Consider the following 24,552-nt stretch of genomic DNA (forward strand, 5'->3'; position numbering starts at 1 on the left):
TGATGTATGGTGGGTGTTGATGTATGGTGGGTGTTGATGTATGGTGGGTGTTGATGCATGGTGGGTGTTGATGTATGGTGGGTGTTGATGTATGGTGGAACACAGTCTTTGGTTGGAGTGGAATGGGCTTTCTGTGGAGTGCTGAGCTGAAGGAAGTGATGGGGGAACGCTTATGAGGAGAAAAGTTCCAGGAGAGTCTTGTCTGGATCTAGATCTGGCTGTACCTAGGCTGTAAACAGTGTCCAGGCATCTGTGGACTTACATCTTCTAAATATGCTTTCTGCAAAATGTTTAAAAATGAAACATTCTTAATCAGCAATGCTGGGAAACTACAGGGAAGTTCACAGAGACTTTAGTATACTATCATAGGACTTTTAAAAAATTCTTTTACCTTTTAAGATTAAAATATAATTATACCATTTCCCCCTTCTCTTACTTTTTTCCAAATCATCCTACATATTTGGTTAGGAAAAAAGAGACTTCTGAATAACATAACCAGATTGTATTACTGCACCTTAATTGTAAGTGTTTCAATCCATGCATGTTGAGATTTTGTTGGTTTCTGATTACATCAGAAAGAAATCTCATTTTTGAGTTCTGTGTTTTCAGCTGCAGGGACTTACCTTTACCCTCTGGGAGGCCACCGTGCACAGAGGCAAGAGCCTGCACTGCTTTGGGAGTCTCTGATACTCCACTGACCAGCGACTCCCGCACTGTCTGGGAGTCTCTTAGACTCCATTGACCAGCGACTCCCGCACTGCTTTGGGAGTCTCTTAGACTCCACTGACCAGTGACTCCCACACTGTCTGGGGAGTCTCTGAGACTCCACTGACCAGCGACTCCCGCACTGTCTGGGGAGTCTCTTAGACTCCATTGACCAGCGACTCCCGCACTGCTTTGGGAGTCTCTTAGACTCCACTGACCAGCGACTCCCGCACTGTCTGGGGAGTCTCTGAGACTCCACTGACCAGCGACTCCCGCTCTGTCTGGGGAGTCTCTGAGAATCCACTGACCAGTGACTCCCGCACTGTCTGGGGAGTCTCTTAGACTCCATTGACCAGCGACTCCCGCACTGCTTTGGGAGTCTCTTAGACTCCACTGACCAGTGACTCCCGCACTGTCTTGGGAGTCTCTTAGACTCCACTGACCAGTGACTCCTTAGGATATTTCTCACACATGGAATTAGAGTTTCGTTAGATTGTTGGTGGCTCTTGGGGTAAGCATTATCAACCATAGTGTTTGTGTGTGCCCCTGTGTGTTTATGTATGTTTAGCATGTTTATGTGTATTGTGTTTGTGTGTAATTTCAGATAAATATACAACAATATGACTTCCTATGTGTTTCTTAGGACTCTTAAGAATTTTTCATCCCTTTCTCTCTCTTTCTATATGATTCTTCCTCCCAATCCACAATTAAAGCCTGCCAGTGCTTCTCATTTCCCACTCCTATCAACTCTACCTTCCTATTCTCTTTTCACACTTGGTATTTTAAATATTTAAGCAAAAACCCTTAACCACCCAAAATACCTCTTACACATTTGGATAATGATTTAGATGGCTGTAACTTTTAAAATAAAAGAGCACTCATTCACAAAGCTGTATAGATTTTTCTAATACTGTATTCAAGGGCAACAATGATAGGTTCATAATATGAAATACTTTCATTCATTAAGTAAATAAAAATAAACATTTTGCAATTCTGTCCATTAAAACAACTTTAAAATAAAACTAATTGGATGGCAGTAAGATTAGTGAAATGAGAGAGGGGGAGAGAGAACACTGATAAATAAATGTAATTAATTACTACTGCAAATGAAGGAGAGAAGAGAATAAATAACACAACACAAATACATCACTAACAAGGGCAGTTAATTTAAAAAAGTACAGTTACGTCAAAAGTACCAACACACTCAGCCAAAAGAAATTAGGTTGTTGTCTTGCAAAGTGTCAAGCATGTACATTTAAATGTGTAATATGTATTTAAACATCTGTTACGTATACTTCTAAAATCAGTGGCAGGCTGCTTCCCATATGTGCCCTGTTCCAGTCATCCCTGCCCTCAGGAGGTGGAGACAAGGTGACCACTAGGGTTATGTAATATGAGCCAGTCTTAGAAACCCAGAACAAATAAAATAAAATGCAATGCTGAGTATAGCTATTTTGCAACGCTGTAGCTACACAGCTTTAGTAACAAGAATAGACCTCAGCTAGGCATAGCTTTAATGGAAAGATTGGAAAGATTCTTAGAACCTTTCTCCAGCTTCCCGGCACAAGGTGAGATGGGTGTTTCTAGGTTTTGTCCAAGTCCTAAGGAGCCTAACTCTTGTGAGTCAGAGTCCTGGATACCACTTCAGTCTACCAAGTCCTGGCAAAACCACCTGTCCTTGATGAGTGAGCACATCAAGTATTCAGTGAGTGCTTCCACACATTGGCTTTGGTCCTCTCAGAGATTAGCGTAAGACCAAAGCAAGAGAACATAAACTTCTCATGGTACAGAGTGAATCTTCAGGCAACAGTGTTGTTTATAGTACATGGGGATCTGTGAGGAATCCTCTGACTGTGTGTGTGTGTGTGTGTGTGTGTGTGTGTGTGTGTGTGTGTGTGTGTGTTTCCTCAGGTTATCCTGACCCAGAGAAGTTTTCCTGGACCGACTACCTTCAAGCTTCTCAAGGGAGGGCAGTCCCTGCCAAGGCCTTTAACACGGTGAGTTCCTGTGGTGCCCAATCTCACCTTCATGAAGCTGGTGAGCCCAGCAGCTGCTGCTGCTCTGCCTGTCTCTAGTTCTTAAATCCAGGTGATGATTTCATAACCAACTTGCTTTACTTTTGCTTAATGGTGCAACGTTGTACTTTCGGACTGTTGCTCCTACATTCCTGCATGTAGAGAACAATTCCTTATTGGGAAACACACAGAAGGATGTAGAGGTGCTAACCTGAAGTGTCCCATCAGCCACTGCAGGTGGAGAACTTGAAGCCCCTTTCTCTGGGCCCACTGAGTTGAGAACTCTGGACTTTCTGTGCCCTTTTGTCAGGGACTGTCTGGATAATGATAACATAATCAGATAGGTGAGACAGTGGATGGAGTCTGGTAAGCATAGATTTATCTATATGAGGGCAGTGTTTGTGCTAGCCATTATGAGAATATTGATGTTTATGATTCAGATACACATATCTATTTAGAGTTTAACTAGGTAGAAATTAATTTGTAAAACATTTTACATACAGAAGGGATACAATTTAGAAATACTTGTGTTGTAAATCAGTGATTTTTTTTTAAAATTCTTTCTAAATTTTGAATTTCTTCTCCTGACCCAACTTACCTCTTTTTACCCCTGAGAGAGGGTACTTTTGTGTAGCTCTGAGTGTCCTGGAAGTCTCTATGTAGACCAAGGTGCCCTCAAATTCACAGAGATCCATCTGTCTCTGCCTCCCAAGTGCTGGGAATAAAAACTTACCTTTAATCATTCTGGTGACTAGACAAGATTTGAAACAAAACATTTTGTTTTGCTAAGAGAGGGTTTAATGGCTGGATGTAGGTACCCAGAAGAATGAAGTCGGAGGTCCCAGGCTTTAGGGGTTTCAAGACATCAGGGCTTCACTAGCAAATATCTGCTAGCTTCTCTTTCTCTCTTGCCTTTTTCCACATCTTCATTTTGTTTTCCTAGAGAATGAATAAGATGATAGAAATATTTAGCTTAAAAACCTTCTAGGCTATGTCATGGGTTTTCTTGGACTCAGCTCAAATATGCATATTTGGCATCCACAGTGTGGGACAATTACATTCCTTGTGGAGGATACCAATCTAGGGGAGAAAGGGAAACTTCTCAGACACCTAATTATATGGCCACCGCCCATTTTAGTAGGCATAGTAATGGTTTCAAAGAAAATATACTTCCATAAAAGCTATGCTGAAGTTTACCAGATACTGGAGAATGGCTTAACTATTTATAACTCACTCATTAATAGAGTTTTATTTTCCTGTTGGCACTACTAGACTTGAGGAATTCAGTTTACTTTCATTTCCCCATAAAGTCAGCTGAATACTTTTCATGTGAAATGGCTTTTCATGGGAAGCCTTCGACTAACCTATAAAAACCACTGGAGTAGTCTCCCTTTTGACAGCTACATTTCTTAGGACACCCACCGCACCTGGTGGGCTCTCCATCCTGTTTCCTTTATTGCTTGTATTCTTATCATTATGGACTCTTGGTCCCAAATATTTTAAAACTGAAACCTAAAGTCATAGGTGAGTTGGTGAGAGAAGAACTTATGGCTTTAAATTACATCATGGTTAGATTTTAAGAAAGTTCCTAAACTGAACTTTTAAGCAGCTTCTCTCTAAGAGTATTTTAAAGTTTAAATTTAGAAAATACCATGCTTATTTTTCTGAGTGATTTGCTAAATAATTGGACTCCCTTTTAAGACACACAGTTTAAGTGGGCAGCAAAAAGAGTAAACAATCTTATTTTATAGTGATTTCAGGAAAAAAATCTAAACTAATCGAGAAACTGTACTTAAGAATGTTTCAAACCTTGATGTAATCATTGATAAAATTCTTAACTGAATCCATCTTTGTGTTATATAGTTATCTTGAAAATGTCCAAATTTTTTCTTTCTACTAATAAATTTCCATAGCAGTGATTTGGGAATGTGCATAAAGTCCTATGTGCTCTTAAAATTAAATTCCAATTTTGTTAAAGATCTCTGTGTATTTGTACCACAACCATGATGCTGGGAAGTGCAGTGGGCACTTGGCTTACAGCTTCACTGAGCTCTTACACTGTGATGTTGTGGGCACATGGCTTGCCGGCTTCGCTGACTTCTTGTGCTGTGATGTTGTGGGTACATGGCTTGCTGGCTTCACTGACCTCTTACACTGTGATGTTGTGGGCACATGGCTTACTGGCTTCACTGACCTCTTACACTGTGATGTTGTGGGCACATGGCTTGCTGGCTTCACTGACTTCTTACACTGTGATGTTGTGGGCACATGGCTTGCTGGCTTCACTGACCTCTTACACTGTGATGTTGTGGGCACATGGCTTGCTGGCTTCACTGACTTCTTGTGCTGTGATGTTGTGGGCACATGGCTTGCTGGCTTCACTGACCTCTTACACTGTGATATTGCAGAGGGCTCCACATGGTTTTTTGCCAAACATGAAGTTAGAAGCTGTGGACAAACGGAACCCCCAGTTAATTCGTGTTGCTACCATTGCAGATGTTGATGACTACAGAGTAAAGGTACATCTTTACTTAATATATCGGCTCCCCAACATTTCTTGCACCTCCCACATCTTTTCATCTTCTTAATTTTCCTCAGCTTTCAGTTCTAATGCAGAGTAGTTTTCCATTGGAGAAAAGTTTTTCTGTGGAGAAAAGCCATTATGGATCTAGTCTTGATGACTGCCTTCAGCACTTAGAGGATGGACAGTTTCCTTGAGGCAGGAGGCCATGTAGATCACAGAATGGCCCCAGAGTGCTGCTTTAAAACCTCCCGCTGCTTTCTTCTCTCTTTGCATATCTTAGGGTATTTTTATGTGAAATAGGCAATCTTTGGGTTGGACAGGACCATGACTGAGAGAGACTTAAAAGACATTTCTACTTGGACATTTTCTAAGTTCTTCCTTCAAAAACAGATTTTGACTCCCTTTTGTTGTTATCATTTTTTTCTTGAAATCATTGTCATAATTTCTATGAGCCTTTGTTTTCTTCTTTGAATATATTAAAAAAAATCATTTTGGTTACTGTAGCCAAATAGTTTGAGCTGATGAGCAGATTTCTGTATTGTCCTTGTTGAAGACACATCTCTGAAATGAAATTTTTTTCTAAGATAAAAATCATTTGGTCTTTTTCACACAGAGAGCAGAAAGCATTTGCCAGCTTGGCTTCATTATATTCTGTAAGGAATAACAGTTAAAATCAACTTTTCCATCCAAGCACAGTTTGTTTTCATAGTAATAAAACCAGTGAAGTAAACTGGTTTAAATAGGCATTATATTAAAAATGTATTTGTTTGATATCAGTTTGATACAATTAAAAGGAAACTTTATTTCATTTCTTTTATCTTTCATTTGAATAATTCATTTGATACAGTTGCAGGTATATGGGTTTGATGAAATTCAGAGGCAAGCGTGAGGTTGTATCAGAGAGCCCCACACATGGCAGAGTTCTTTGTTCACCTGACAAATAAAACAACAAGTCTGTTCAGGCAACCAAGTAGCTGTTGTCTCCCATAATACCTTACTATCAACGTTGTATCTTAAATTTTATTTTAAGTGTGGTCTTGGTCTTATTTTGGCTCATTGTTACTTCCTGGCACTTGGGGGTGGCAACACTTGCTTTCTCACATTGGCTCTGCAATAGATTCACATTTATAGCTGTCACGTTTAGTTACTAGCCTTCATTTTAAATGTATTGCACTTTGGTTTTAATAACATACAAAATGATCTAGATTTTTATTAAAGGAATATTTTATTGATATTCCTAAGGAATGTATTCTGCCTTCCACTTATTTGTTGCTGGCTTATTATATGAACGTCTTGAATTAACCTATTTATTGTCTTAAAATATAATTTGAAAAACTTTATCTCCTTGAGTGAGTTTATTATATTTCTCCTTTACATCTCAGCATTGAGATTTTAAAATATTTTGAGCATTTAGTACTTAGCTGATAACTTCAAAGCAATATTTCATTTTTCTTGTTATTCTTTGTACTTCATGGAAACTGTCCTTATTGGAGGCAAAGAAATATGAAGTACTTGTAAAAGTATCAAAGTCATGGTTGTTTATCTCTATGGACTTTAAAATAAGAGGAGGCCTTTAGGATTTTAGAGTTAAGTTAATATGTGTTTATGTAAGTGGCTACCTTATATAGCCACTATATAAGGTAGCAGTCTATCAAAAGGTACCAGCTTTGGAATATATTTAGGTGTCTAGAGGACTCGCACATAACCGTGGCCAAATTTCTTGCTGTCTATTTTTGGCAGAGCTTTTCTCTACTCCCTGCCTTCCTTCAGCCAGTCCCACAGATGGATAAATACTTGTTTTGCACTATGAGGTATAGAGTAGATCTGTGAGCTGACCATTTTTTAACAAAACATAGGAGTCAAAAGTATTAGCTCAAAATCCACTTCTCAATGTCCTTCCAAAGGATAGGCATTAAAATGAGGGCTGAAGGTCTTTGGCTGGTGAGAGAGTATTTGAAGCTTTTTGATGTCTTTTCTTGGCAATCCCTACATTCCTCAAGTGGTATGTTGATCTCAGCAGTCTGTGATATTTGTTGTGCAAAGTCTGTGTCTTTCCAATATTTTCTAACTGCTGGCCCATAATAGACACCAGTCACATGAACAGAGGAGTGGGAGAGAGGGAGGTCTGAACATACTTTGAATGTTATCAGTTGAGTACGTGTGAACTCTTTCCTCATTCTCTGCCCCTTCCTAAGCAATCCTCTGTTGGAAATCTGAATCTGCAGGAAGTGTCAGGAAGTGCCACAGCCTGACCTGGGTTTGACCCCTTGTTCTGACCTTCTTAGCTTTGTAGTTAGTTTGCTGATGCCATGCCTCTGGTATGTAGCTATTACAGTAGTGAATGAAGGGACCATAGTGCACTCACCGACAAAGGATCCAAGAGTTATAGACATTGCAATGCCAGACAGAGCAAACCACTCGCTGGGAAGTGAGCACATCCTTCTGGACTCTAGGTCAGCATATTATCCAGTGTATGACCACAGCTTCACAACAACTCTTTAAAGAAGTTTCATGTCTGCTCTATCGTTGATGAGGAGGCCTTAAGGAACATCAATATAGTTTTGGAGAGTTAAACTCAGAGCCAAGTTTTATTTATATATACTTTGACTTTAGCTGGGAGCAGGGATTAGCTGTTGGGACCCCGTCAGTGCTTCAGGGATTCAGGGTCTGCAGCCAGATTCAAGGTCACATTCTTTCAGTTCACTCTACTCTTAGGCTGGCTGGCTGGTTTCCTTCTAAAGCTCTCTGTTTGGCCAACTGTGTCTCTCCAGGAGGTCAGTGGTGAGGTTTTACTTTCCATGACTAGATGTTAAGGTGACATTTTATTCCCCTTATGTTGATGTCTGGACTTATTAATTACCATGGTTACTCTCTAATAAATATTTATGATAGACTCGCTACTTCTTGTTCAATTTAGAACCAGCCATTATGTTTAGTAATTATTCTTTTGTTTGGCTGCACACTGCACTCTGCTATATCCGAAAACCCATTACTGTCATCTTATCAGGAAATGCACATTAAACTACAGTAGATGGATGGGTACTTTAAGGAAGTTTAGAGTATATTCAGGGGCAAAGGATATTTATCTATGAAAAAATACAAAGGGGGGATTTAAAACAGAGTAATATTTGACAAATATTTGCCCTGTGGGAACTGAAGCTAAGCTGTGAAATAAATTATAAATGAATTCCAAATAGATGTTTTAGGAAGTTCTCCTGAATCATTAATAAATTGAGTCTCCTCGGCAAGCCTTTTCATATTTAATACATTAACTGGATGTATTTGTGGTCTTTCTAAGTGAAATAAAGACACTCTGATCAAGGAAACTTATGGTAAGCTGTCCACTTTCATGTCTAGAAATTATTTTCGAACTTAGATTACACTAATAAGTTGAAAATCTTCTACTTCCATGAATCTTTAGGTAAACTAGCATAAAGAGGTCCAAAGATAAGTGAGCAAGCGTGCACTTGATTGACAGTTGCCTTGTATGTGGCCTCTGGAGTCCTGGTTTAATTTTCAAGGAGGGATCCAGATCTAGACTAGATCATCCCACTTGCCAAAGTTTCTTTCTGGGATACATTTCTGGACATGGTTTCGAGACATGAGGATAGAAGACGATATTGATTTTTTTTTTTAAAAAAAAATGACTACTCTTTGAGTCATTAATGGGCAGTAATTGATGACTGTCTTCATTTGGAAAGAAGGCTGGGACACTTTTAAAATGTATTCTGACCAATTAATGAGAAGATCATTTTAAAGCTGGTGAAACTATAAATTACCATCAGCCTTAATGTCCAGAAAAGTTGAAGTAGGTAGAGTGTCACACCTGGAGAAGACAGACACACACTAGTGGAACTGCAGTCACCATAAACAGCAGTTGTTAGAACACTCATGCTGACCTCTGCCGGAGTCCAGGGCTGCCCTTCACATCATGTACAGCCCCTGCAGTCACCTGCAGTGTGCATGACGCTGAGGAGCAGGTGTAGAGAGTTCAAATAACAACTACGTGTGGTGCAGGATGCTGGTGCCCTGGTTGTGTAGCCCTGGCTTCTAACCTAGGGGCAACGTCTTTGCTGTGAAGCGCCAGAGAGCAGCTATTTCTTCATTGTGGGGTAAACCATGTGTCCAGTGTTCATAGACAATATCCAAAGGGATGGATGATCCTCCAACTGGGCTCCACAAAATACTCCCGTGTAATAACCTATTCTTACACTTTTTGCTTGAGCTACTTTTAGCTTGTAGCATGAGCAAGAACAGATGGCAGCAGCTCCCTGTTTGGCCCATAGGTTATAATCCACCAGCTCCTGTCTCGATAGACGATCATGTTGATGAGAAGATAAGATGAAAGGATTGTCATCTGCAGTGCTGGTAGCTTCACATCCCTACATCACATTTTTTTTTGTTTGATTACTGAACCAAATCACACCTATATTTTGCTTTCAATATAGTTTTAAAAGTTTTTCAGTAAAAACGAGTTGTGAGATACCATGGTGTCTGCTATGTCATTAATAACACAGTTGTAAAAAGAAATGTGTTTTCCTGATACAAAACTGTTCTTATACATAATTGGATTTTCAGTGTAGATACAACCCGGCTCCCAAAATGATGAGCAGTTGTTCACACTGTGGGCTCACCTATCAACCAGAACTGTATTCTCCTCTACAAATGTAGGGAGAGAGTTACTTTTATTAAAGTTATTCTACTTAGAACAGAAACAAAGACCAGACAGCCAAATGCATGACTGCAGTGGAGAGGATCTGTCAAGCCTCCCCAGGAGCTCTCTCATGCATCCAGCTCGCCCCGTGTTACCAGCTATCCTGGGAGACCAAGGAAGTGTCTGGCATGACTGTTTGGCTGGAGGCTTCGTCTGAGTCATAAGGCTAGCTAGACTAGAAATAGAACAGTTCACAGCTTTCTGTGCAGAAACGTCTTAAGTAAAACGATGGTGTTGCAGCTCTTCTCCTAGGCTTATGTGGTTCCCAGAGCATCTCAGGATTGCAGCAGATGATGTACCTGCAGAGTGGGCACGCACCTGCACAGAAATGCTGGATGCTGTTTGTGTTTGGGGCCAGTGGTTGCTTGAATAAGGACTTCATTTTATTCTAACTATGCCTAAACTGATAAGTCAGGCTGTCTATACTCCATATTGAGTTTTCATTTAAAATTGTATGTTTACCCAAAAAGTAAGACCCTGGACCTGCTGGCAGCAAAGCTTTTCATTCCTTACCCACAAAGTCTACTGTAGGATGGCTGCACTCCTTCAGAGCACATAGAAGGTTTTCTGAACTTAACTGTAGAGGAGACTTCCATTCCCCATCCTCCTGCTAGGCTTCTAGACGTGTGATTTCCATCCACCTGCACTTCTAACATTTCCCATGCTCTTACTAATACTGATGCTTAACTCATACTGAACACTGTCTCTTCTTAAATCCTGTCCTAGAGCACTCTATTCTTACTGGAGGACCATTCTCTCAAAAATAAATAAATGAACAAAACCACCCCAAGACCCATCTCCTGTGTGATTCTAAAGTCTATCAAGTTGGTAGTCAGCTCTTAGCCACTATAGCTCTATTCTTGTCATTCTCACACCCAAATGTATCACTTTTAAGCCATTACCTTCTATGCTTTGTTCCCATAGGCTTATAATCATCTTGCAGTAATACAAAATCTATTTGGTCCAATATCATAATTCCTATTGTCAGTAATATTTCTAATATTTGAAAAGTCCAGATTCTTAGGCTGGGCATGTAAGCACATGATTTTAATCCCTGCTTTTGGTAAACAGATGTGAGTATTTCTGTGAGTTATAGACTGGTCTGATCAACAAAGAAAATTTTTGGCCAGCCATGGCTGCCTAGTGAGATTTCATCTTAAAAGGAAACAAAGTCTCTAACTGTGACTTCCTATACTGTCAAAACCAAGCTATATATGTTCAACCTATAACAAATGGCATAGAATAAAAGTTCTTAGAATAAAAAGAAGTTTCCAAGAATAATAAGGAATGACCGGGGAAGGAATCCAACATAAACACCAAAATCTTCCACTCCAGGTCTAATATCTGGGGCTCATGATTAAATTGATTGAATTCCAAAAGACTTGCATAGTGAGGCCCAATGGTCCAGCTCTGGTCCCCTCAGTATACACAAATTCTTTCTCGGGATAGCCCCATGCCTTTATCTACCTTCATTAGATGTCCTATAGTCTGAGCCATCTCCATTATGTTGTGGTCTTCATTGCTTCCAGGGACTGTGCAGCCACAAAGGCAACTCCTGCAGGCAGACCTAACTGAAGATTGCCTGAGAGAGCAAGGATGGCTGACATAGACAATGTCAGCCAATCAGAGACAGTTGTTTAGAAGAGATGCTTGCTTAGGACCAATGGGACAAGGATAGAGGGAATTAAAGGAGATTACAGCAATGTTCATAAGAGCTTGCTGCTGCATTCTCACCTGTTTCCAGACTCTGTGCCGTTGATTCTATGCCACCTCATCTCCAACCCCCAAGGGCAAGTAGGGCTGGGCAACTGGCCTTTCAGGGCATAAGCAGCACATTGCAACTTGGTCTCCATCTTCACTACATCATAAGATGGCTACTTGTGTCATCATTGTAGGCATGGTAGCATCTTGGTTTTTTCATGTCTTCAAAGTAGTAGTAGATAATGCTGATGAACTTGGGATGCTGCGAGCTTGGGATGGAGCCCCACCCATCTAGACCATAGCTGTATCAGCTCTACCTCCTAACCCTTTGACATTCTCACCTAGGCAGTTGCTTTTCAGGAGCAACACTCTCAGCTTTATTAGTAGTTCAGACAGTTCAGACAGTTCAGACGCAGTTCAGACAGCTGCGTGTTTACAAGTTTGGGTGCCTTTCATGATGGGGTCTAGCCTTCAAGGCACCTTTTCTGTTATTTCAGTGCATTGCCTTGTCTGAAACTTACACTTGCTCATACATCTTTCTTCTATCTAGAAAATTAGTTCATTATCTTCACCCAAATACTAAATACTAAGTGACAAAGAAGAATAAAACAGAATTCTTAGCCATAAATAAGCACAAAAATAAATAATAAATATGGCTATAACATTTGGAGGCAAAAAAAGAATATGAGCATTGACCATTGACTCTTTACTTGTTTTTAATAATTTCCTATTCAGGTTGATAGTGACAATCCACTCACAACTATGCTCATGTTTGATCTTGAAATTGTCGATATTTATTCTTGAAGAACTGATGCAGGCAGGAGCCTTCTGAGAAATGACAACGATTTGATAGCTGACTTCTGTTACTGTCATTGTTTGTTTGTTAGAACATTGACTGTCAGGTACATCCTAATTTCAGAATCTTTCAACCGGTAGCAAGACAAGGGAAATAGCCTTTCTGTTCCAGAGCAGAGGCCAGCTTTGCAAGGGCAGCAGATGGGCTTTCACTAATACATAGAGGTGGGGCTCAGTTTTATATGAACATAGCATTTAAATGAACCTTGAAATCTAAATAGATGCATGAACCATTGTATAAGCAAGCTATAAATACATAATTTTAAAGCCATTCAAAATCAGTACATTCGGAGGCTGAGTTCTGTGTTGTTGCATAAGGAATCTATGCAACGTGATTTAGCCAAGCATGATGGTACAAACATCTGTCTGTAGCCTCACACAGAGGGACCACAGGTTCAAGTTCAGTTTGGGTTACAGGATTAAACCTTGTATTGAACAAAGGGATGAAAAACAAAAACAAGTACAGACTCATCGTTTTTAGTTCGTCCAAGACAATTGCCACCTATCTTCTCTTTGAGAGTCTTTTCAGAGTCCTCACTTCATGGGGATGATAATTTTTACCATGGTGATTAGGTAGCTGTCTATTTGACATTCTCCCTCTAAGCACAAGTTCAACACCTTGAATGGATGAGAGAAAGGTCGAAGATCATTCAGAGAGGTCTTACGTTTCATGTCACTAAAGTCCAAGGAACCTCAGCTCATCATTGCACCCCACTTCCCAAATCAAACCAAGGAACAAATCTCCTGTCATCTTTTTTCAGCCTTTCTTTTCATATGGTCTTGTTTCCCATTTTCTGGGGAAAGAAGAAAGTCAGCAAAATTGCTGATATTTCTTTGTCCATGCTCACCTTTCTACTCCAGCCTATGTTGCTATTAGCTGCTGTAAATTTTTCCTGAGCCTTCTTAAAGAATTTCACTCTCTCCTTACATGAATTCAATTTCCATTATTGAGGTCATCTGACAGTATGTTCTACATTTGCTTTATTTCTTTTTAAATTATTTTAATATTTTTATTATCTTTTTTATTAAAATGTGGGGTTTTTTTTGTTTTTTTTGTTGTTGTTTTTTGTTTTTGTTTGTTTGTTTGTTTTTGAGACAGGGTTTCTCTGTATAGCCCTGGCTGTCCTGGAACTCACCCTGTAGACCAGGCTGGTCTTGAACTCAGAAATCCACCTGCCTCTGCCTCCCAAGTGCTGGGATTAAAGGCATGTGCCACCACCGCCTGGCCTATTGAAGTGTTTTTATGTAACACATTTTTATCTTACTTTGCTCTTCCCAGATCCTTCCTGTCTTCCCACACACCCAATTCTAAGCTTTATTTCTCATTCCTTCAAAAAAACAAAAAACAAAATATTAACATAAAAAAGATACATAATACATTAAAAAGTCTATAGAAATGGAAAATAAATATACAAGCTAGAGACAAAAACAGTGCCCAAGCAAAGCAAAATGAGACAAAACGTCTATAAAAATAGTTCTGAGTTCTTGCTGTGTTGGCCAACCACTCCTGGGCATGAGGCCTACCCATCAGTGTGTGGTTAATATACCCAGAGAGACACTACTGGAGGAAATTAATTTTTCCTTTGCCAGCAGGTATCTATCACTGATAGCTTCTTGGTAAGGAGTGAGAGCCTGTGTCTCTTTCTCCCTCTTAGAGCTGGCACCTTGCCTGACTTGAACCCATGCAGATCATGTGCCTGCTGCCACAGTCTCTGTGTGTTATTATGTGCATCAGTCCTGTTGTGCTTGGGAGACAGTTTTCTTGGACTTATCCATAACTGCTGCCTCTTACAATCTTTCTACCTCCTCTTCTTTGTAGATCCCTGAGCTGAGTGCTAAAATCATACCCTTCTCCCAATACCTTTCTTCTACCTAACCTCTGTGGGTATCTAAATTGTAGCATATGTATCCAAGGCTTAAAAGCTAGCATCCACTTAAAAGATAAAATATATACTAGACTTTTGGTGGTTTGAATTACCTCGCTGGGTATGATTTATTTTTCTTAGTGCTCTATCTATTTACCTGCAAATTTCATAATTCTATGTTTCATAAGAGCTGAATAATATTCTACTGTGTAAATGTACCTTATTTTCATTATCTATTAATTAGTTAATGAACACATAGAATATTTCCAATTCCTGGCTGTTATTAATTAGGAATTAACAGCATGAACACGAATGAGCAAGTGTCTCTATAATAGAATGTAGACAACTTTTTGTATTTGCTTAAGAGTGACAGGGCTGGATCTTGAGGTAGATCTAGTCCCAACTTCCTGATGAACCATGATAGGGATTTCTATAATGGCTGTACAAGTGTGCACTCCCCCCAACAACGAATAAGTTTTCCCCTTCCCCCATATTCTTGTCAGCATGTATTGTCATTGTTTTTATTATTCTCAGCCCTTCCGACTTGTGTAAGATGAAATCTGAACATGTTTTTGACTTGTATTTCATTGATGGCAAAGGATGTCGAACATTCTATTTTTCCTGTTTGCATCCTTTCAGTTGCGATATTGCTCCAGGTATGACTTCAAATACTATATTGAATAGTAATGGAGAGAGTGGACATCCTTGTTTTCTTCCTGATTTTTTGGGAAATGCTTTGTTTCTCTCCATTTATTTTGTTGATGCTGGCTTGCTGTAAATCATATTTATTTTGTTGCGGTATATTCCTACAGGATTTCTGCCATGAAAGGATGTTGGATTTTGTCAAAGGTCTGTTGTTTCGAATGAGTTAACCTTGTGATTTTATGTTTCAGTCTGTTTATATGGTTGCTTTTACAGATTCATCTCTGGGGTGAAGCCAACTTTATTATGCTGGACAATCTTTTTGATGTGTTCCTGGATTTAGTTTGCCAGCATTTTATTGAGAATTTTTGCTTCATTCAGATGGGATATTGTTCTATAATTTTATTTTTTGTTGGGTCTTTGCATGACTTAGGTATCAGGGTAATAGTTGCCTTGTAAAAATAATTATGAAACATTTCTTTAGTTCTCTCTTTGCACAATAATTCGATAAGCATTGGCACCAATTTTTGAAAATCTGGTAGAATTCTGTATTGAGTCCACCTGTCCCTGGGCCTTTTTCAGTTGGAGAGACTTTTAGCTAATGCTTCACTAGAGGTTATAAATTTCTTTACAGTGCTTATTTGATATTGTTTTAACTTTGGAAGGTCATATATTGTGTGAAATTCATCCATGCATTTTAGGATTTATAGTTTTGTGGAGTACAGATGTCAGGAGCCATAATAGGACAAGCTAATAACTAGCAGGTGATCATCCTGAAATGCTTGCTTTAGATTATTATATAATCTGTGACAATTGAGCCCTTATTAAGCAAGGCTGTAAGGGACTAATTTTAGGAAAGATGTCTGCTATTAATATGCTTTTCCTGTTATTATTAAACATATATAACAATCGCTAAGCAGTAGCACACCCCTTTGAAACAGAGCTCTGCAGATCCAAGAAGATGTACTGTCTTGTAGTGTTGCTGTATAGACAAATAGATGACTTAAGTCTTAATGATGATCCTATAAGAATTCCTAAAATTATATCTGTGATTATTAAGCTCTTTTATAATGGGACTGGTGTTAGGTCCTTTTCAGATAGTCAAAGCTGCAATGAGAACTCTGCCAGTCTCCCAAGTGTCAGCAGTTAATTGCTCTTAGATGGTAACCAGACTTCCTCCTACTCAGAGCACATTCCAAGAGGTTGTAAAAAAAATTAACCAACGGTCATAAAAAAGGGGAGTAATGATTTATTGTAGGTGCTAGGACAGAAGATAAACTATTGACTGGGATTATCTATACTAAACCTCACTTTATTTATACTTAGGTATTATCTTAACCTTCAGTGAACCTGTGAGGCTGAGACAGGTGGTGGATGTTTAGCTACATAATTACTCCTAATGAATATGTAAACATTCGCTGTTGTAAACTTCTATTTCAATTTAGGATTTGATTTTTGATGTGAACTTGTGATGTACTTTGTAACATGTGATCATGTATTCTGAAAGATGTATAAGTACTGGGGACAAAAGAGATGAAGGATGAGCTAGATAGAGATGAGCTAGATAGAGAAGAGCTAGATAGAGTAGAATCTTTTCCCTTTTCCCACTTAGAGAAATTTTCCCTTTCCCCACATAGGATCTTTTCGATTTTCCCCTTAGATAGCTTTCATAGAAAACTTTTTATAACTTAGTAATAAATTCTACAATCTTTATGAGCTCCCATTTGTCAATTCTTGATCTTAGAGCATAAGGTATTTGTGTTCTGTTCAGGAAATTTTCCCCTGTGCCTATGTGCTCGAGGCTCTTCCCCACTTTCTTTTCTATTAGTTTCAGTGTATCTGGTTTGATGTGGAGGTCCTTGATCCACTTGGACTTGAGCTTTGTACAAGGAGATAGGAATGGATTGATTTGCATTCTTCTGCATGCTAACTGCCAGTTGAGCCAGCACCATTTGTTGAAAATGCTGTCTTTTTTCCACTGGATGGTTTTAGCCCCTTTGTCAAAGATCAAGTGAGCATAGGTGTGTGGGTTCATTTCTGGGTCTTCAATTCTGTTCCATTGATCTACCTGCCTGTCACTGTACCAATATCATGCAGTTTTTATCACTATTGCTCTGTAGTACAGCTTAAGGTCCGGGATGGTGATTCCACCAGAGGTTCCTTTATTGTTGAGAATGGTTTTCCCTATCCTAGGTTTTTTTGTTATGCCAGATGAATTTGAAAATTGCTCTTTCTAAGTCTGAGAAGAGTTGAGTTGGAATTTTGATGGGGATTGCATTGAGTCTGTAGCTTGCCTTTGGCAAGATGGCCATTTTTACTATATTTATCCTGCCAATCCACGAGCATGGGAGATCTTTCCATCTTCTGAGATCTTCTTCAGTTTCCTTCTTCAGAGACTTGAAGTTCTTGTCAAACAGATCTTTTACTTGTTTAGTTAGAGTTACACCAAGTATTTTATATTATTTGTAACTATTGTGAAGGGTGTTGTTTCCAGGGACTAAACCACCAACCAAGGAGTACACATGGTGAGACTGATTGCTCCAGCAGCATGTGTATAGTAGAGGATGGCCAAGTTGGTCATCAGTGGGAGGAGAGGCCCTTGGCCCTGTGAAGGTTCTATGCCCCAGTGTAGGGGAATGCCAGGGCCAGTAAGTGGGAGAGGGCGGGGTGGTGAGCAGCGGGAGGGGGGAGGGAACAGGGGTTTGTTCTTGTTGTTGTTTTTGTCTTTTGTTTGGAGGGGAAACTGGGAAATATGACATGTAAATAAAGAAAATATCTGATAAAAGAAAAAATATGAATAAACAAAAATAAATTCTATAATCACTTCTCTAAGTGTCTTCTCTTCCTGGGACTTTCCACTAGCAGGCCGAAAGTTAGAGCCCAGCAGTTCCTGCAGAGATAGAGCAAAGGCTGCATTGCTTAATCCTTGGTTGTTAGGCTACAGGTGTTAATCACCTAAGCCAGCAGTCTTTTACCCTCAGAAAGAACAAGAAAGTTTTTAGGACATTTTAGAAGTTATCAGCAGCATCATTTCAATACGGTTAGAGAGCTAGAAAGCTCTAAACCCTCAGACTTTTAAGCCATCTCATGGTCCTACTCCATGGCTATCCTGCCCCGGGCCCAGGAGGCTCCTGGCATACAGATTTTCAAAGTCCTTATGATTCTCTGAATTTTTTCAGTGTCTGCTGTAATGTCCCATTTTCATCTTTAATTTTATGAATTTGAATCTACTCTCTTTGTCTTTTTGATAAATTGACTAGGGTTTTACAATGTAACTTATTTTCTTAAATATTCAACCTTTCCTTTCATTGGATCTTTGTATTATATTGCTTATTTCTGGTTTTTTGATTTGAATCCTGAGTTTGATTATTCCTTGCTGTATACTCTTTGGGGTCATTATTTTTCCTTTTTGTTCTAGAGTTTCCAGGTATACTATTAAGTTACTAGTATGAAATTTCTCTAATTTTTTTCATGTTTGTTCTTGACACTACTTGAACTATTTCTTTGTATCACATAGGTTTGAGTTTGTTGTATTTTACTTTCATTTTCATCCAGTTCTAACATGGTTTTAATTTCCTTCTTGATTTTTGTCTTGACCCATTTTTATTCCATAGTGAGTTGTCCAGTTTCCATGAATACCTATAGTATTTTGTTGTTGATGGTACCAAATTTTAATCTGTGGTTATGATATAGAATGGAGAGTGTTATTTCAGTTTTGTCATATCTGTTGAGATCTCCTTTGTCCCAGATTATACAGTCATATTGGAGAAAGTACTAAGAGGTTCTGAGAATATATATATATATACATATATATATATACATATACATATACATATATACAGTATATATGTAAATATACTGTGCTTGGTGAAATATTCTGTAAATATCTGTTAGGCACTGTGGTGGTTTGAATATTCTTGGTCCAAGGAGTGGCACTATTAGGAGGAGTGGCCTTGTTGGAGTAGGTGTGGCCTTGTTAAAGGAAGTATGTCACTATGGGAATGGACTTTGAAACCCTCCTCCTAACAGCTCATGACTCAGTCTTCTCCTGTTTGCCTTCAGGACATGATTTAGAACTCTCAGCATCTCCAGGACTATGCCTGCCTGGATACTTACTGTCAAACTTCCTGCCATGATGATAATGGACAGAACCTTAGAACCTGTAAGCCGGTCTCAACCACATGTTGTCCTTTATAAGAGTTGACTTGGTCATGGTGTCTCTTCACAGCCATGAAAACCGTAAGTCAGGTACTTTTGGTTTATGATGTCAGTAAGCTCGAGCATTTCTGCGTTTAGATTTTGTCTGGAGGACCTGTCTCTATTGATGAGAGTAGGGTACTGAAGTTTCCCACAATCACTGTGTGAGGGTCAATCTGTGAATTTAGCTGTAGCATTTCTGTTATGAACTTGGCTGCTCTTGTATTTGTTGCATTTATGTTTAGAGTTGCAGTGTCTTCTTGGTGGATTTTTTCCTTTGATGAGAGTTTTCCTTCCCTATCTCTTCTGATTAGTTTGGTTTGAAGTCTTTGTTGTTTTTGTTGTTGTTCAAATATTAAAATAGCTATGTGAGTTTGCTTCATGAGTCCATTTGCTTGGGATATTTTTTTTTAATCCCTTCACCTTGAAATGATGTCTACCCTGATTTTAAGGTGTATTTGTTTCAGAAGAAAGATAGATCCTGTCTTCTAATCCAATCTGTTAGTATCAAGGTTTTGTTTTGTTGTATTGTTGTTTTTAATTTTGGAATTAAGACCATTAATATTGAGAATTGTCAACGAGAAGTACTTAATTGATTTCTGTTACTTTGTTTGATGTGGATTTTCCTTTTCTACCTGTTGGTTTACTGTTAAGGGATTGTTTAATTCTTTGTATCTTTCTGGGTGTGGCTAACCTCTTCAGACTAATGTTTTCCCTCTAGTTCGTCCTGTTGAACTCTTTTGGTAGACAGATACTGCTTAAAATTTGTTTTGTAAAATAGTTTTCTCTGTTGGTTTTAATTCATAATTTGGCACCCTATAGTAGTCCAGGCTGGGCTGGTGTCTGTGATATCGCAGACCATGCATTCAGACTCCTTTTTAGGCTTCCCATTGAGAAGTCTGTTGTTTTTCTAACTAGTCTGCCTTTATATCTTTATTCATCGCTTTGTTTTCATCCCTTGCAGTTTTCAATAACCTCTGCTTTTTTGTTTGTTTTTCTTTGATTTTTATTATTGTTTGTGTATTTGTTTTTGATTGTTGCTTGTTTCTTCGTTGGTTCTGTACATTTAGTGCTTTGATTATCACTCACCATGGAGAATTTCCTTTCTGGTACTGACTGGTGTTCTGAATTCTTTTTCCTTGAGAGGCAACTTCTTCAGTTTGGAAAATTTTCTTCTATGATTTTGTTAAGATATTTTCTGTGCCACTAATCTATGTTTTGTCTCCTTTCTATATCCCTATTATTCGTTGCTTTTTATTTTCATAGTGTCTCAGAGTTTCTGGATGCTTCAGTGTTTTGGGCATGGATTTTAAAACAACAGTTTCTTTGAGGTATCAATTTCTTTTATCTTGTCTTCAACATCTGAAATTCTCTCTTTGTGAGGTTTCGGGATGACACCCTAAATTTTCAGTTTCTGTTTTATTTCAGGGTGTGTGTGTGTGTGTGTGTGTGTGTGTGTGTGTGTGTGTGTGTGTGAGAGAGAGAGAGACAGAGAGACAGAGAGACAGAGAGAGAGTATTTCTACATTCATGTCTTGAACCATTTTCATTAAACTGTCTCTTTGTGTTTTTGCAGAATTCACTGAGGGATTTATTTATATCTTCTTTAAGGACCTTTAAAACCTTTAAAGAAGTTTTCTTGTGATTCAGTTATTTTGACATTTTCAGGTGCTGCTGTAGTAGGATTAGTGGATCCTGGTGGAGGTACTGTACTGGCTAGATTTGTGTCAACCTAACACAGGCTAGAGTTATCACAGAGAAAGGAACCTCTCTTGAGGAAATGCCTCCATGAGATTCATCTGTAAGGCATTTCTTTCAATTAGTGATCAAGGGTGGGAGGGTCCATTGTGGGTGGTGTCACTCCTGGGCTGGTAGTCTGGGTTCTACAAGAAAGCAAGCTGAACAAGCCAGGAGAAGCAATCCAGTAAGCAGTACCCTTCCATGGCCTCTGGATCAGCTCCTGCCTCCAAGTTCCTGCCCTGTGTGAGTTCCAGTCCTGACTTCCATTGGTGATGAACAGCAATGTGGAAGTGTAAGCTGAATAAACCCTTTCTTCCCCAACTTGCTTCTTGGTCATGATGTTTTGTGCAGGAATATAAACCCTGACTAAGACAGGCATATTATCTGGACTGGTCATGTTTGTGTTTTTATGCTGGAGTGTTAGCATCTGGAATTATGATGTTTGAGGTATTTCTTGATGTTGTTATATGACCTGGAATATTTTGGATGGGTGTCTGTACTTAGGTCACTGTTGCTCTCTCTGGATCCTGGCCAAGTGTGTTGGGTGTGGGTTCCTTGGTTCAGAGTGCTTCTGCAGGGCAGTGCTTCACATCAGGAATAGAGATGTGATAGAAGGAAAGGCTGAGGGGAGCTGTAGGAAAGAAACGAAGGACTGGACTTTTAACATGAGGTGGGTTCTCTAGCACATTGAGGTGTGGCAGGCGGAGGAACTCTCGCATGTGGGCTGCAGAAATTCATAGGATAAGTTTGGAGATATAGGGATAAAGGGAGAGGGGATCTTTCTCTCTGCGCCAACAGGTATAGTCTCCAGTGAATGTAGTTGGAATGAGAGGAAGGCCTCCAAGCAGGCTGCTGCAAGACTCGGGTGAAGACTGGAGAGACTTAATGGAGGACAAGAAGGCTAGGGGAAATTGCCTATCCAAGTGCCTGCCCAAGGTGGCCAAATTGCTTTATATCTCCACTCTTATTTTTTGGCACCATTACTCAAGCAAGTGGAAGGAGGACATGTTCTGTCATTATTAGTCAAATACTTTTAGGTCTCTAGTGCCAATTCAAGAGTAGCCAGTATTATTTTTATTAATTTTTAGTTGGAATATAAAGTTACATGCTTATTATTACATATTGTGACATATATATACATATATTTAAAATATAAAATATGTAGTCAAATGTACTACCACACAGATCAACATATAGGCAAGAATGCGGGATGTACTGTCTTATATACTCATGTTCTCTCTTGTTCTCTCTTCTCTCTAGACATCTTTTTCCCATGACATAATTGTTTTTCTATTTTCACAATCTATGTGTATATACTTGCACAAATACACACATGCATACATCCCACACATAAGGCAACTAGAGAGGTTCCATATCTTGTTTTTGTTTTTTTTTATAAATAATGCTGCAATAAGCATTTTGATATGCCAACTTAGATTCCTTCGGGTATATACTCAGAAGTGCTATAGTTGGATCATATGGTGATCTTAATTTTAGATTTATGAGGAAAACTGACACTGATTTCCATAGTTACTGTACAAGTTTACATTCCCATCAGCAGCATGTAAGGGTCCTTTCCCACACGCCCTCCCAGGCAGGCAACCACACACACCCTCCCAGGCAGGCTTTTGTTGTTTTCTTGATGATACCCATCCCAGCTGGGGTAAGACTGGATCTAACTGTAGTTTTGATTTGTGTATCCATAATGATTTAAGGACCACTAACATTCTCCCCATATTTATTGGCTGAAAGTGTTTCTTTTTTTGAGAACCATTCCCTCAAATCCTTTGCTTGCTTACTGATGGGATGATTTGTGCTTTTTAGGTTTAATTTTTAGGTATTTTTGAGTTTTAGATACTAATATCCTATGACATTTATAGGTGACAGCGATTTGGTCTCATTCTGTGTGGTCTCTTTCCATTCCACTTACTGTATTCTTTGCTCCCTGTAAACTTCAATTTCCTACAATCCCATTTTGTCCATTCCTGCAATTATTTCCTGACCCATTGGATTTCTTTTCAAACAGTCTTTGTATATGCCTGTATTTTGAAGTGTTTTTTTTTTCCCTCATGCTTTCCTATAACAATTTGGATTTCAGGTCTTATATTAAGGTTTGGGGGTCATTTGATTTGATTTTGCACTAGATGAGAGATAAAAATCTACTTTTATTCTTCCGTATGTGGGTATCCAATTTTCCTGTCAACCATTTCTGGAAAGGGTTGTGTTCTCCAAAATATATTTTTGATACCTTGGGAAGAAGAAGAAGAAGAAGAAGAAGAAGAAGAAGAAGAAGAAGAAGAAGAAGAAGAAGAAGAAGAAGAAGAAGAAGAAGAAGGAGGAGGAGGAGGAGGAGGAGGAGGAGGAGAAGGAGAAGGAGAAAAGGAGAAGGAGGAGGAGGAGGAGGAGGAAGAGGAAGGAAGGAAGGAAGGAAGGAAGGAAGGAAGGAAGGAAGGAAAGGAGGGAGGGAGAGAGAGGAGGAGAAGGAGAAGAAAAAATAGGCAGTGATAGCCAGAATACTTATTTTCTATGATTTATTTTCAATTGTACTGTGTGTCTGTTTCCACACAGGTGACATACAGTTTTGTCAGTGTGGCTTTGTGGTATAGTCTGAGAACAAATATTCCAGGCTACAACTACCACTCATTTGTGTGCTTAAGATTGTTTTGTTTATTTGGTCTGTTTGTACTTGCATAGGAATTTTAAAGCTATTTTCTGTTCTATGAAGAATATAACTGAAACTTTGATGGTGAGTTTGTGTTAATCCATAGATTACTTTTGTTAGTATAGCTGTTTAAATAGTTAAACCCACTGATCAGAACCTCAGAGGCATCAAATTGTATTGGTGTCTCATTAAGTAAATTCAGCACTTCCCCTGGTATTAATTTGACCAAGTTTGAAGTTTCTACTTGCTTTCCTATGTCTTCCATTTGTCTTTAGTTTTTTATTTCTGATCCTCTGTCATTCATTCCTGGAATCTGATTTGTGCCCCTACTATTGTTCATGTGTCTCAATGCCTTGGTGATGTCTAACTGTCTCTAGCAATGGCCTTTGCCTTGTATTTATTGTAGAGCACAGAAAACACCACCTGGGGAAGGAATGAGGGACACTCAACAGAAATACTTATCAGAGTTGTATAAAAATTACATTATTTACTCCAACTGACCCCAAAACACTAAGTATCCACAGATGAACACTTGTTTAAATAAGATCTGTTACAACACTTATGGATATACTAATATCCATTACATTTATTGTGACTGTTTATTGAATAAGGCCATTTCCAAGCTATTTGTTTTGAGCCAATGGTTATCATAACACATATACATATACACATGCATTGCTATTTAGGTCAGGTGCATGGAAAAGGTCCATAATTTAAGATTAAAGCCATACATTAGCTTAGTGTGTAGAAGCTGATTACATGGAAAATTCAAGGCAGATAACCTTGATTATTACTTATACTCTTAAAGACAGGTTAAATAAACAGACCCAGTCCTCAGCAGGATAGCCGCAGCCTGAAGGGACCTTAAAATATACTATTAACTCTGGCTGTGAGATCCAGCAAGCATTACAGTCTATTCAAATGTAAAGAATA

General features: G+C 38.9%; 1 protein-coding gene across 3 annotated transcripts in view; it reads left to right on the plus strand.

Annotated features, from left to right (window-relative positions):
- The window catches only part of L3mbtl4 (L3MBTL histone methyl-lysine binding protein 4), a 472,751-nt gene that overhangs the window by 195,576 nt on the left and 252,623 nt on the right, over positions 1 to 24,552 (plus strand). For 2 of the 3 annotated variants that reach the window (XM_031368651.1, XM_031368653.1), the window contains 2 exons: positions 2,617 to 2,702; positions 5,129 to 5,239. In XM_031368651.1, coding sequence (XP_031224511.1) covers positions 2,617 to 2,702; positions 5,129 to 5,239 — 197 coding nt within the window. The remainder of the gene's footprint in view (positions 1 to 2,616; positions 2,703 to 5,128; positions 5,240 to 24,552) is intronic. The other variant, XM_031368654.1, reaches the window with a different exon arrangement.

Source organism: Mastomys coucha, unplaced genomic scaffold, assembly GCF_008632895.1.
Source record: "Mastomys coucha isolate ucsf_1 unplaced genomic scaffold, UCSF_Mcou_1 pScaffold14, whole genome shotgun sequence".
Classification (NCBI taxonomy): domain Eukaryota; kingdom Metazoa; phylum Chordata; class Mammalia; order Rodentia; family Muridae; genus Mastomys; species Mastomys coucha.